Source organism: Falco rusticolus, chromosome 7 (assembly GCF_015220075.1).
Source record: "Falco rusticolus isolate bFalRus1 chromosome 7, bFalRus1.pri, whole genome shotgun sequence".
NCBI classification, from domain to species: domain Eukaryota; kingdom Metazoa; phylum Chordata; class Aves; order Falconiformes; family Falconidae; genus Falco; species Falco rusticolus.
The window spans coordinates 22791749-22806460 of NC_051193.1; the positions used below are offsets into that span (position 1 = coordinate 22791749).

Here is a 14712-nt window from a genome sequence, read left to right on the forward strand (position 1 = left end):
ATGGTAGCACTGGTGTCTGTTACGCGTGCCTAAGCTGTTGAGCACTGCAGAGCGCTGAGCTGCGCCGTGCGGCACACTGCCTCGGGACAGCGCGGTGCCACACACTGCCCAGCGGGAGCACGCCGCCTCAATGGGCACTGCCAGGAAACACCTCCCGACAAGGTCCGTGACACTTCCTACCCTCAGCCCAGACGTGACATGCCACCATGACACTGCCCAGAAGGCACAGATGTCAACAGCTCTCTACAGCCTGGCTGGCAACACATGTAGGTAACAGATTAATGACTCTGTGGTACAACCTTTTCTAAATTACACAGCACATCTCTGAAATTCTAGCACCCTCTGTGCACCTACCACCACCGCCAGTGTTTGCTAGTACAACTGGAAAAGGCTCCTGCAGGTTTGTACAAGAACTCCTTCTGTGCAGCTAGACAGAGCTACCCATCCAAACCACAGGTCCTGAAACATTCTGGCAAAAGGCTCTCTAGCGAGTTTTGTCGCTGCCACCTTCCTGGGAACTGTATCACTAGGTCAGGAGGCCAGTTCTTCCTTCTCTTGGCCTGCTTTGGCCTTCTTTAAGAGTTTCCATTCTTGGTTCTCTCTTGCTGCCACCTCCCTTGCCACAGGAACCAGTGGTTATTTGACCTGCTGCATGTTCACAAGCAGACAAGTTTGCATTCACTCCTTCACATTCTTCAAGAAGCATTTCCCTTGCCTTGGCATGCCATTCCAGCGATCTGCTACACACATTGCTGCTACATCACGGCAGGATACTCCTCAAAACAGGCAAAATTGTTAGTAGGTTTCTTAAAAAGTTTATTAAATCTATGGTAAAGGATGCAGTTTGCCATTACTTGAATAAAAGTGACATCTAGCAACATAAACTCACATTTGAGAACGAACACATCTTGAAAACATTCTATGCACAATAATTTTTTGAGGTATCCGGTTTTGATCAACGCCTCAGACACAGAACAAAACTGAATCTACCAGGAAGTCCGATGCCTTCAAAGAGTGATAGCACTAAATGCTTGGGAGGACTGTATAACGTACTCCCAAATCACACCACCTACTGCCCTTGGGAGAAGGTGGGAGAGAGAGGAGAATCTTCTGCTACCTCTGCAGGCACCGATTACTTTATACTGCATTGCCTTCTAGCTCTTCCAGACTTCTAGGCTAACTAATATAACTGAGGGCATTTAAAAAAATATCCCTATAACATACTAATATTCAGTTAAGTTTTCTAAACTCTTCCCTTCTCCTATCATAAATTTTGAAAAAGAAAAAAAAATTTCAATATTCTAGCAATAAGCTGCGTTACAGATGTCGAAAGGTTCTCTATTATAAAATGCTAAAATCTGCTAAATGCACTCTAGAGGCTCCTCTTTTTTAGGCTCCCTATCAGCTACTGCTGGAGAACCTCAGTCCCCACAGACTTCACACTGACAAAGCGGCTGATCCTATCTTGCAGGAAGTAACTTTAAATACACATACATGATAATAAAGTATTGCTCTCACCCAGCCAAGGCCACGCTAACCTTTCTAAGTACAGCTGCTAGAGCAAACAAGCCCATCAGCAGCCTCTTCAATGCCACATCAGACTGACTGGCCCATCCCTGCACATACCCTTGGGGGAAGCCAGGCAACAGAACTGTAAACCTAAGATTAATATTTGAATGACTGAGGGAAGGCTGGAGCTAGGCAGCTCGTCACAGCACACAGCTGCAGCTACGGAAAACCTGCTCCCCCTTTCTGCAAAGACTTTTCTCTCACACCATTGCCTTGCCACAGGAGACAGCTACACCTCCAGGACCACCTGAGCTGCTTCTAGCTCAGCAGTGATTCCGAGAATGACCTTGTTGAGGAGCCACAAATGTGCCATTTGCAGCATTTTACGCAGCTGGATCTGCAGAGCCGTTGCTGCAGCCACCTTCAGTGCTGTACAGTGACAGGGAGTGTCTAATTTCACCACCAGACCAGATTTATCTAAGCCTCGCGCAGAGCACTTGCAGTAGGAAAGGAGGCTCCTATTACATACGTGCTGTGCAAAGACTTTCAGAGGAACAGGTGCTGGCTCTGTCACTGAGATGTTGTATTTTAACTTCTGTCTGAATCCGAGCTAGAACAAGCATTAGGCCTCTATCAATGCCTACTTTTGTTCTCAAGAAATCACAAACTCCATCAGAGTACACAAGCAGGACAGACTCGTCACAGATGTTTGAAAACCTTTGTTTTTTGAGTGAGTTCTGTTGCCAGAATGATAATAAATTAATCCTGTACCTGTCAGCAGCTAACAGCTTGTTGCAAAAATACTGCACTAATAAATGTCATCTACAGGTTCCAGGGCATCGGTCAGCATTAGCATCAGTAGGTGCTGCTCAGAGATCCAGAGGCATGATAACCCAGCGACACCCCACATGTAGCACGCAGCCGAAACAAAAGGTCTGCAGAGCTCCTGGAAAATCTGAAAGTGAGAACACGCTGCCACAGATGGTGTGACATTATATTCATGGGCATGTGTAAAGTACACAACTTGAAGACGCTCAGAGTAAGGGAGCTAATCCCAGTCTTGTGGCCCTCTTCTCACAAGGTGCAATTACAGGGCTTCCCCAAGAAACCGAAACAGGCAGCAGAGGTCTGTTTGTTACAATCCGCCTGCTTCCTTCAGGTCTTGCAGGGAACACTTTTGCCTGCAGACCTCAGCACCAAGTCACACTGGGTTTCTCACCTACAAGGAGTATTACACGTAAAACGCTGGGAACTGGAACGTGATTTCGTCGTGGAGTTTAATATCCCTCTGTCGCGTGAGGATGGCACCTGCTCATGTATACCCCTCCTTCTTCTGGTTTATCTACAAAAGGTCTTTCTTGCAGAAAATACACCCATTAAAAAAGGCAATAATTTCAGATTCCATATCTGACTGTAGCTTCATCTAAACCCAGCCCATCACGTGATACCAGCTCACGGCACAAGCCCGGGACCAGCCACGTCTCTGCGACACGCAGCCAGGGAAGGAGGAGGGATGCTGTGAGCACACCAGCCTTCGCCAGCCACAGCCCCCCAGGCAGGCTCCCACAGCCCCCACCAGCCTTTGCCAGGTTGCTGTGAGTACACTCCTCCATTCAAAAGGTCTAATAACCATCAGCTTGATGTGGAGAGCGAGGTTTGTAATCTCAAAAGACACTGGATTTCCAAATCCAATTCAGGAACCAAAGTAAAAATATGCTGCTCAGTTTCCAATTTCTCATTTTAGCAATTTGACTGTTACAGCGCATAGAGCCTCGTAGGTTACAAAAAGCACACCTTTTACACCCTGCGTACATACACTGCATTTCTTTACTGCTCGCTGTTTTCACTATCAGGCTGATGTTCTCAGGACTATCAATACTCAAACGTAAGCAGTTACAGAAAATTTAACAGTTGAGGCCTTCCTGACGGGGAAGGTAATGGGAAAAAAGCCCGACAAAGCCCCAAATCCAAAAAAACAACTCACTTAAAAGAAATATTCTCAACTCTAAAGATGAAATCGCTGGGAATGAAAAGGCTAAGATTTGGCAGGGAAACAGCTTCAACTGAAGTGTTTTAATGTAACTAAATTATTGGCCCTTGAAAAAGGGTAATTGCATACACACAGTCATTTATCAAAACCAACTGCCAGACTTTGGGAAAGAAGCCAACATGCCTATTGCCCTAATTTAGCTATTTGCATATTAAAAAGAAAATCACTGGAGGGTTGGACTCTGAATGACAACCAGCTCTCCTCACCCAGAGCCCCCATGCTGCTCAGGGACTGGGGGAGCCCTGTCTCTCCCAGTTCACAAACAGCACAGTGCTTAAGCAGGTGCTTATGGTTAAGCAAAGTTACAGCTCATTAACTCCACCTGTAATTAATACCTGCAGATAAGCCTTTCTAGATTAAAAGCTAGATACAGGTATTAGCCAGTCCTGCCGAAATATTGACAGGTAAATCTTTTCAGGCATACACAGGCAGTGTTTTGCAGGCAGATATGAAGATGTTCCCAGCGTGGAGCCAGCTGAAGCAGCCATCCGGTGCGGTGCGGCTTGAAGCACGCAGCCCAGCCAAGGGCACCAGGCGCTCCTGCTTCCCAGCTGTTCAGGGAACCCACAGGTGAGCTCAGTCTAAAGCACAGACACAGGTGACACCTATCTACAAAAGACAATGTAAACATACCTTTTGTTGTCCTAGTTGCAAGGAAAGAAACAGGAAAAATAGTTAGCACACTTACCCTAAAAAAATTTTAAACATTATCCAAAGCGCAGTTTTTGTAAAGGGATGTGTTTCTATCGTCGTATGTTACAATTGGTTTAGGCTATCATTCAGAGTCATTGTTTTAAGATGCGGCAAATATCACCATGTGTCAACTTCTAGAACAGTGTGGTGTCATCAGTACAAACTTACCTTCCCAGCTCTTCCCCGATTTCGTAAACATCCTCCACCTTCTGTTGCTTGAACAAAGCCATACTTGGACTTTTCATTGATGCACAAAGATATCGCAACTGTAATATCAAGAAAGAATGGCACAGATTACAATCCTCCAACAGGCAAAAAAAAAAATCAGTAAAACACGTTTCTGGTATAGTCACTTTGGATCCATTGTAGCTTATTCATGGCCAAAATTACCACTGATCAAAAGAATTAATTTAGCAGTCTCAGCCAAATAGTGAGGCTCCAAATCTGGAAAGGGGTGAACGCCTGTAAGCGAAGAGTGTTCTCATCCCTCGCTGAAGTACCTGAGCACGTACTTAACCAGAAGCACAGAACACGCCTTGAAACATAAATGTGACAGAAGTAAAGCAACCAAGTAATAATTTAACAGACTTACAGACAATGAAGCATCCACACTATGCTAAAGAGAGCTAGCATGAGAATCAGCACTAGAGGCTTCTTCACAGAAGTGTCAGCAGTCAGACCACAAACCAAGGAGACCGCAAGGCAGCGTCTCCTTTTTTCCGATGTCAGGCGGCGTTTCTGAAGCACACAGGCAGGATGGCACACGGAAACCAGAACTGCTGCTGCAAAAAGGCATTTTGATTCCGTCCACCGAGTTTTCATTGCAACACCTTTTATCACACACTAGATGTTTCAAATGAGAAAGACATTTCTTTCTCTACATTTCTTGCATGCAGTATTCTGTGTAACTGTGAAATTCATTTCCTGAACACAGTCTTTTAAGTTGATAAAGTCTGTGAGGTCTGGAAAGATAAGCCTCACCTGGGTGCATTTGAGCGTCTGGGAGTGTATTATGCTGTGGCACTTTTGGAAGAGAAGATGATCAAAGATAACATTACTCCTCAGGATACACCCACACAACAACGTAGGTTATGTCAACAGGTTGGATTTTAACACAATAACCAGCCGGCCAGCTTACGGAATGTTTGGTGTTTCCCGTATAGACGGACATTAGCATTATCGCCAATGACCCCAACAACACGCACTATTTAGATCAGAAAGTGTAAAATAGCTGTAAGGCCTCTAGCACCACAACAAAGTCTAACTGCACTGAGTGGCACAGCTGTTCCCACACATCTCTAGGCTTCAGCAGCCTATCTGTACTTGTCAATGTGATGTACGTTTTCTTATGAATCCCAGATGCTGCTTGCTTCAGATTCACTGGGGACTTCCAGGTTCTCTATTTCTGTACAGCTCCCACATGATTTTAAATAGCAGTGTTTGGCATCTGACTGTTGCACACTGCAAAGCATATTTCACAAGCAAACAAAGCTCTATTTCAATCCTTTAGAAATAAACTCAATCCAATGTTGGAAGAAGATCCAGCTATTCTGATAAATTACCAGGCTTATAAAACAGGACAAAGTACCAAGAGCAATGGCAGGGTTCCTGCCAAGTTGAAACACACATATTTCTTTTAAGATTTTTCTCTAACAAAAGCACACACCATAAGCAGCAAATACATTGTAAATATCTAACTACTTGTCAAAACGCAACCAGCTTTTGTCATGCACTCACCTCAGAAAAAAAAACGGCTGCTTTGTTTTCCACCTTCCTTTTTATAAACCATGGGCTTCTAACACATGGGAGGCATGCCAAGTATCAGCGCAATCCCCTTCCAGATATGCTCCTTCTATTGCTTCAAAGGAACAGAAACAGTCTCTTAGCACTTGTACATAACTTTTTGGCTGATGTCAGCAAAACCTACACATTAGAACAAACTTACCCGATTGCTTTGTTTCAAGCAGAAGGGCTACTGCATCAACATGTACACTGATACCAGTTGGGGAATAACAGTCACTCTTTCAAAACCCAGTAACAACAAGGGTTATCAACAAAATCGGCCGTCCCTGTGTCCGGCGCTTGGCACCAGTTACAGAACACGCGAGCCGGGCAGCAGTACCTGCTTCCATGCTCCTGCGAACAACTCTGTGTAATTCCGTGACGGCTCCCACCATACCTGCACACCTGCATGCAGTGCGCCCTTTCCAATTGCCATCTCCAAAGCAAAAGGAGATCCAGGGTGACTTTGTGACCGCTCGCTCCCCTCCACTCCTTTCCCTTTCACACCATACTCGTTAGGTAGGGAGCCTCAGCCCACGGCCAGCCTGCGGCGTGCTCCCCTCCATGCTCTTCCTCCAGGATGGAGGAAGGAGAAGATACCAGGCACCGGCATTATCCGGGCAAGCTCCACTCTCTCCCCCAAGGGACCCACAGCTTCACTCTTACCAGATAATGGGAAGTATTTCAGCTATACATCAAAACTGCATCCTCTCCTTTTTGAAGGACGCAGATCTGCACGCCTCATGGGACAGCCTGCATATTTCACGTGCCATGACTGACACGCATCTGTCACAGGCCCAAAAGACATCCATTTCTGTCATATTTCAGGTGTTACCGTCTCCACTGCACAACAGACACCTGCAGGCACCTCGTGGAGGAGAGGGAAGTGCAAGGTATTCCTAGCAGCAGCTTTCACGCTCCCCGTAGCAGCCTTGCTGGTGGTCTCCACCACAGCTGTGGTGGCTCTCCTAAGGGCTCCATGAGGACTATGCATTGGCATTAACAAAGCTGTTCAAACCTGCCTCAAAACCCTGCACCGGGAACAGGTCTGCCTCCCACACCTCCCAGTATAACCATGCTCTAGCAATGACCTCCCTCACCCAGCCACCTATGGCAAAGGACAGAAACCCCACAGGCAGTGACACTGACAGCCAGAATAAGCACAGCACCATTAAACATCCTCTGGAAATCCACCCTCGTGTTGGTGAGCCTCCACTAGATGCATTACAGTGGGTTGGGTTTTTTTGCTTCCATTTTCCATCCCCATACTTTCTCAGGCGTTTTCTGGCTGTTCCTTACTTTGCCTATATTTTTACTGTTTTTCAAGATGAAGCCAGGTGACCCATTCTAGTACTTTGGTCACTAATTCCCTTCCCAAAGCCATGTTCATGCCTGGGATGAAAACGTCTCTTTTCCCTCCCAACGAAAACAAACTACTCAAATTCTGCTTTGTAAGCAAATTATTGTATTCCTCAATCAACCTTTCGTAATCTCAGAGAAAGCTCATTGACCAATACTGCTCAAGGCTTGAAACTACAATGACTGCTTTAGTAGCATTTACAATAACGAGGACATTTCTGAGCTATTGGCTCCATAGTAAGTTTACATAATGCTGCTCGGAATTGTCCAGAGCAGGATCTTTTGAAGTGTTGGTGCAAGACCTAGTTCAACACCCACAAACTTCAGAAAAAGCAAACAAAGGACAAAGCCAAGCCTTGCTAAAACCCCCAAACCTTGTGCTCATCCTGAATTGCAAGATTAAGTTCTGAGTGGAGGCAAGAGTCAAGTATGAGAAAATGCTCACATCTCAGGAGACACTGCTGAGACTCGCCCAAAGACTACAAATCCCTCAAGCTGACTACTCCCTTCATCAGAATCCAAGGTACGTAGCTACAAAAACCATTAATGCAAACACACCTAAAAGAAAACCATTGTTCTGAGAGAGAGAGTCTGTCATTCAGAAGAGCAAGTTACAAACACTGCTTTGAGGATGGGGAACCCACCCAAGATGCCTCTGGGAACCATCACTTTATGTTTGATTGACAAGTTTACTCATTTCCCAGCATCCTCCAAAGAACATACCTATCTCTGCAGATGCATAAATCCATGCAATGTTACCTCAAAAATAACCAGAAAAATCTCACCCCTTTTGCTGATCTTTTAATTCACACCCTTGTTCTGCAAAGATCAAACACCAGCAAGCTCACTCTCAACACCAAGGAACCGTTAAAGCACCCAGGTCAGCCTAGAGCCCCGTTTCTGAAGTGTGAACACAAATCTGTTCCAAAGTGTTCAGCCCCTCCAGTCGTATCCCCGATGTGCTGGCGTTCCCCATGTCTATCACTCTGCACCATCTGACACTGCCTTCCATTCTCATTACTTCTGCAGGCATCTCTCGCTGGCTTTCACCCAAGTCACAGTTAGATGCCCAAAATAGATCCCACACTTAATGATCCAAGACAATTGTCATTAGCAAATACACAGCATAAAGGCGATGAGATAATGAAAGATCACCTTCACACACTTAAAATTAATCTGAAATAAAACCACCATTCACAAGCATAAGCATAACCCTCCCCAGCTATTATGTACCGATCTTAGGAAACTAAGGTGGTTTCACGTTCAAAGGTTTAAAATACAACATTTTTGTCAGACTCCACTTGCAAGTACAGAGCACAAGTGTATCAAAGGAGGAATGAGAGCCTTAATTTTTTCCTCTGGTCAGTGATTTCCTCATGCTGGTCAGTGAAAGCAGGCTGAATTAGAGATGGTCATTCATCGCTTACTCATTCAGACAGAGAAGCTGTGCATTCATGACCCGAGGAAATAGCAACAGCCAACCTGCTTTTCTAAGACACTCTTTATGCTATCGCTTCTGGGGCACGTGCCCAAACAATATCGCAATGCAATGAGTCAGAACCATCCCAATCACTTTGGGTCTGCACCAGAATTCATTAAAACCAGGACGGGGGAATCTGCTACAGTGATTTTTGGATCAGACCAGAACTTTTAAGAGCTCTGAGGCAAGCTCTGCAGAGATAACCTTCTGTGTTCTTTCACGGAACGTGCCATATCTATTCTGCAACCACCCTATGTTGGGACCATCTCTTCCATACCAGTCTCTTTCCTCTAGGATTCCTACCAGTGAGCATTTCAATACAGAATTCATCTTCCTTACCCTGTTTTCACGATACCCCACAGTGCGGTATATGATACTTCACCTTTTACTCCTGCAGCCAGCTCCCCTTTACGCATCCCAAATGTCACAAGGTGGCAAACTATTGTTTATCTGATGCAAATGGTTTTCCTACAGACATGTAACAAAACTGTAGCAAACCCAGAAATAGAATGCAGACCTCTGAGATTCCAGTTTCAGGCACTAGAAACACGTCCCGCCTAATCTCTTCACATTCCTAAATTCTGTCACACCATAAAACGGGATCTCATTTACACTAAGAAATCACAGTTTCCCATTGTGATCTAAGGCATAAAACACGTGTATTTCATATCAGTACAAAATCTGAACGTAGATATTCTTATTCCAGTAGAGAAATGCCTTTTTAGTGCAGCTTGTGCGGCGTGTAAAGGAAATTGATCTAATGAAATCCACTCTTCTGAAGACGGTGACAGAATCCCCCTTAAGAGGAGTGGAAGTCAGTCAGTCCTGTTTCTCTCTCTTAAAAAAGGGTTCCCTGCAGAGGTAAGTTATTAGTCTGGCGCTACCAAATTATGTGACAATCAATGACTGGACTACACGTGTCAGATCCACAATGAATGTCTACCCACCACTGAATGAGAGCAGGAGTAGAGAAAACAGAGGTGTGAACAAAACTGTTGGATCATTTGGCCTGTCACCACCATTACGTGTTTGTTTTTTTTCCTTAGGGTATCTTTTACACTGAAGAAAGCAGTTACAAGTGACTGAGGTAAGAGCTGGATAATCTTACTTTCTCAAGCACACCTGACATGATTAAACCCTTTGCCAAACTCAGAAGCATCCCCTGTGGCATGTTTTTATAACCAAACAAGTTATACTAAAGCAAAATCCAAAACGCATTACAACAAAGTAACAACTTCTGTTGTAAGCTGGTTTTTAATACTGGAAAGTGAGCAGGACAATTTAGAATCAAACCTGGACTGTTTAAAATTAGTAACTGGGGGTGGGGGTGCAGATGACACAAAACCAAAAACCAAAGAAACACCTGAAAAACACCCACCCACCCCCCAAAAAAACACCGAACAAATTCAAGTGATATTGTCATATAGCTTTGGTGCTTTATGCAAAGACTAAACAGATTTTTGTAGGCATTAAAGCGTTTTCTTCTTTCCCCCTTCTCCTTCCCTTTCTCTCTTTTTTGTCCTAGAAAAGACTAAGCAATTTCAACAGCAAACCCCGTGTAGTTTTTACCCTCTGCTTTCAAACAAACCTAATCAAAGCAAAGTTACGTTAATTTCAGGAAACCCTTATTTTCACTTCAATATTTTCCTGTCAGAAACCAACAGCAGCCTGAACGTTTTGCTGTCAGAAAAGGGAGGCAGCTGTCCCTACCTGCGTGCCCACGGAGGGCACACACCGCGCCGCGCCAGCCCTTCCCTCCCGGGATACACAGAGGGATCCCGAGGGATCCCAAGGGATCCCCTCCCCAGCTCGCCCTGCACTAACGCCCTACGGGGTGCCCGACCACAGTGCCGCCCCCCAGCCTGCCCCCGGGCACAGGCACCGGGCCGTGAGCTGGGAGCCCGCGGCGGCCACGCACCGGCCGGCCCGGGCCCCGCCGCCGAGCGCCCCGACGGACGGGCACCGGGAGGCCCGCGCAGCCCCGCCGCACCGCTCCCCGCACCGCTGCCGCAGCGCCCGCTCCCCGGCCCGCCGGCGCCGTCGAGGGCTGTTACCGCGGGAAAACACGCGGCCCCTGCCCGCACGGCCCCTGCCCGCACGGCCCCTGCCCGCACGGCCCCTGCCCGCACGGCCCCTGCCCGCACGGCCCCTGCCCGCACGGCCCCTGCCCGCACGGCCCCTGCCCGCACGGCCCCTGCCCGCACGGCCCCTGCCCGCACGGCCCCTGCCCGCACGGCCCCTGCCCGCACGGCCCCTGCCCGCACGGCCCCTGCCCGCACGGCCCCTGCCCGCACGGCCCCTGCGCAGGCGAGTGAGTGAGGGTGAGGGCCGCGGGAAGGTCGGACACCTGCAAGTGCTTCCGACCCGCCACCTGCCGCGGGGCCGAGCGGGGCCGCCCTCGCCCCACGGTTCCGCGGCCGACAGCCGCCCCCCCACCCCCGCCAGGCTGCACCCGCGGCGGGACCCCGCTGCCGCCCCGGGAAGGACCGCGAAACCCACCGGCCCGGGCGGGTGCCGGCGGCACGGCCAGGAGAAGCTCCGGGGCGCGCACGATGCCCGTGCGGACACGCACCCACGCGTGGGGCCCCAGGCAGCCGGGCCGCGGGGGCAGCAGGGCGGCGGGTCCGCCACTGCCGCTGCCGAGGGGGTGACCCGGGGAGCCTCCCCCGGCGGCGGCGGGGCGGCTGGCACGCACGGCCCGCGCTGGAAGCACCGGGGGGCCGGGTAACCCCAAGGCAGAGCGGCACGGCGGCCCTCCCGGCTGCCCCCCGCCGCCCGGCCCCCGGCCCCGCCGCTCCCCCGCCAGGCTGAGGCAGCGCGGGCGGCCCCGCCGGTCCCCCGAGCCCGCCCCGGCGCCGGGCTGCAGCCCCCAGCCCCCAGCGCGGCGGGAGCGGCTCGGGAGCCGCCGGGCGGCACCGCGGAGAGGCGGACGGGGGAACGGGAGAGGGGGCAGCGCCCACTTACCGGCCGCGTCCGCCGGGCTCCTCCGGCGCCGCCCGGGCACGCAGGGCCCCCGCCGGGCCGCCCCGCCGCCTGTGCGGGCGGGGGCCGAGGGGGCGGTGCCGGCGGCGGCCGCTCACCGGAGCCGGGCTGCCTGGGCGGGGCCGCCGCGCCCCCTCGCGTCCCCTGAGGAGCGGCGGGCCCGCGGCGGCGGGGGGTCGGCCGGGGGGGGAGGGGGGCCGGGGGGGGGGCAGGGCCCGGCGCCCCCCGCCCGCAGGGAGAAGGTGAAACAAAGCCCCCGCGTGGTGCGGGTGTCCCCGCGGCGTCCACCGCGCTCCGGGCCCGCAGGGGCGGCCGCCACCCGCGGGGCACAGCCCGGGCCGCGCTGCCCCGTGCCCGGAGGGACCCCCGACCCCCATCGCCCCGGTGGCTCCTCCCTCCAGCACCGCCCCAGGCACCGGCAGCAGCTCCGCCTTCGCCTCGGGCACCGGCGGCCTCCTCCGCAGCGGCCGCGCCCTGGCCCGCTCACCCCGCCGCCGCCAGCCGGGGCGCCCCGCACCGGGGCGGGCTCAGCCGGGCACACGGACCGCACCGCCGCGCCGGGGCCGCGGGAGGGGGCACAGCCGGCAGCTGGCATCGCCGCACCCGGCCGGGGGCACAGACTCGGCCCCCGGCGCCCTCAGCCCCCCGCGGCTCTCCCGGGTGTCGGGAGCCCTCGGAGGAGGGACCCTGGTTCCGCGGCTCCGGGAGATTCGGGACACCCGAAGGCGACGGCGAGGAAATAGGGCTGAGAGGGAGGTTCATCAGAGGCGCTTCATTTGCACGAGCCTTGTTCTGTGTTCAACACAGGCCGATGTTGTGTGGTCCCAGACTCAGTGTTACCCGGAGAAGCCCCCCCCTCACAGAAGGAAGGCACGGGCGGCCGGTCCTCCTGGGCATCCCCAACCACCACCGTGACAGCTCCCCAAGCTGCCCCAGACCAGGCGCTGGCCCCCACCACTGACATCCTTCATCTGTTTATTCTTCTGTCTTAAAAAGGTTCCCCAAACCTGTAAAACTAGATTTTCTCCCTCTTTATTTCTCCCTCTTTATTTGGCAGACAGTAATTGAAGTAAGTACCGTTTGGTCTCCTTAAATTGTTCTGGGTGAGTTAATATCCAACATTTGTTAATGAGGAATGATGTGGCATTGTTCACACCTTCAAAATCAAATATGAAGGCCAGGCTGCCTTCACTTCCCATCCTCCACGCAGTTAAGATAACACAAAGCTACGCCTATTTATATATGGTTATTTTACAAGTCGTTTCCATTGCAACAAGTTGCAAAGATAGATGAATTTTAAAGTAATTTTATACTCGGCAAGTGCCTAAAGGCAGCGCTTTCTCTTACTGCCATTAAACTCTGTTTCAGACTTGCTCCAAGCCAGGACAACTGACCTGCACCCCACTCGCCTGCCCCAGGAGTGGGGCTCCAGCCCAGGGGTCCACCCAGCTCCAGGAGGACAGTGGCTGCAGCTGATACTGCACAGGGCAGAGGGCAGGAAGCAGGAGCAACAGTAAAGGTTTCAAAGGGCAGCAGAAGAATTCAGAACCCTTTGCCAAGGAAATGAAGATATTTCATTCCTCACCTTTCATTCTGCAACGTGGTATGATCATGTGAAAGTCACAGCAATCCTCCTACAAAATTCTCGAGGAAAAGGCACACGCAGGCCACCTCTTCGGTTCACTCCCAGCTGGAAGCAACGGGACAAAGCAGCACAGCTTGCCCCTGAGAGACCACAACTGCTTTTCGAATCAGCACAAGCTCCCCCCAGATCCTGAACAGCCCCAGTCTGATTTAATATCTGCTGGCCGGCCCTGCAAGGTCTCCAAGAGCAAAGAGACTGAATCTCATCCCTGACGCTACATCCATAGGGTTTGCAAGCCAAAGCACAGGTTATGCACAAGTAAGATGTTGCTCTTACATGGTTCTTTCATTGTTCACCCTTAAAGCACTAACTCGGACTTCTTTGTAACACCTTTGGCAATCAGGGCAAAAGCCTTTAAGTGCAAACAGGACATGAACAGGAAGGAAAACTCAAAGCTGAGTAGTGTTTGAAGCAGGCAGCACAAGCAAACGGCACAGCAACTTCCAGCCACGCACCCCCCAGTCTCCTTTAGGAAGTGATAAAAAAGCCCGTACCTTATGTTCGAGGGGTCGTGGGTGTATGTAAGGTGTAAATACTTGAGAAAAACAGGTAAACAGCTTATTTCACAGTTTAATCACCAGTCACTGCTCCTGAAGACATCACTGAGTCAGTTCATCAGCTCAAGCCTGAAGCCTTTGAGGCAGCTCACCGCAGACATCCAGCTGTTCTGTACACACCAAAGGTACATTCATTTGAAACACACAGGCAAGATGCAGTCACTTAAGGCCAGTAAAATCCTAATTAAGGCCAAAGACACCTTATTTACCAGGTATATTCTAGTGCTGAATGTTTTAATTACTTCTCTTTACAGCACCCCAGGCTAGTTTAGGGTAGAGGACAGATAATTTTCTTATTCAATAACTATTTGTGGTTTTAATATCACGTCCAGTCCTCGGTTTTGCTTTCTAGTCTAACCCGCTGCAAAGCTAGCATTGTAATGGATGTCACTGTAGAGAAGCATGGCTTCTGCAGCACATCATGATGAACATACCGCTCTAACTTCCTTGTGATTGAACCTTTTACCTTCTTTTCCAGGGGGCAAACTTCCAAGGCAGAGCACTCCCTTCCTTTGTGTTATCTAAGTGAATGTACTCCATGTGTGGGAATTCTTAAATCTTCAGCACTACATGGGTTCTGCTTCCAGCGAGGTCAAGGAGCAGCAGATAATGAAGCTATGTTTAGCACTTCTAAGACTCCCACAGAACGAACACC

At 50.3% G+C, this 14712-nt stretch overlaps 1 protein-coding gene across 6 annotated transcripts in view; it reads right to left on the reverse strand.

Annotated features, from left to right (window-relative positions):
• DAPK2 (death associated protein kinase 2) overlaps positions 1–11898 on the reverse strand; it is a 54222-nt gene extending 42324 nt beyond the window's left edge. For 2 of the 6 annotated variants that reach the window (XM_037393787.1, XM_037393781.1), the window contains exons 1-3: positions 11838–11898; positions 5990–6110; positions 4421–4518 (exon numbers count right to left, since the gene is read on the reverse strand). In XM_037393787.1, the coding sequence (XP_037249684.1) occupies positions 4421–4497 (77 nt within the window). In that variant the 5' untranslated portion in view covers positions 4498–4518; positions 5990–6110; positions 11838–11898. Of the gene's footprint in view, positions 1–4420; positions 4519–4844; positions 5035–5989; positions 6111–11372; positions 11393–11837 lie in introns of those variants that run through there. The other 4 variants (XM_037393785.1, XM_037393782.1, XM_037393784.1 and 1 more) reach the window with 4 other exon arrangements.
• Between the last annotated feature and the right edge of the window lie 2814 nt (positions 11899–14712).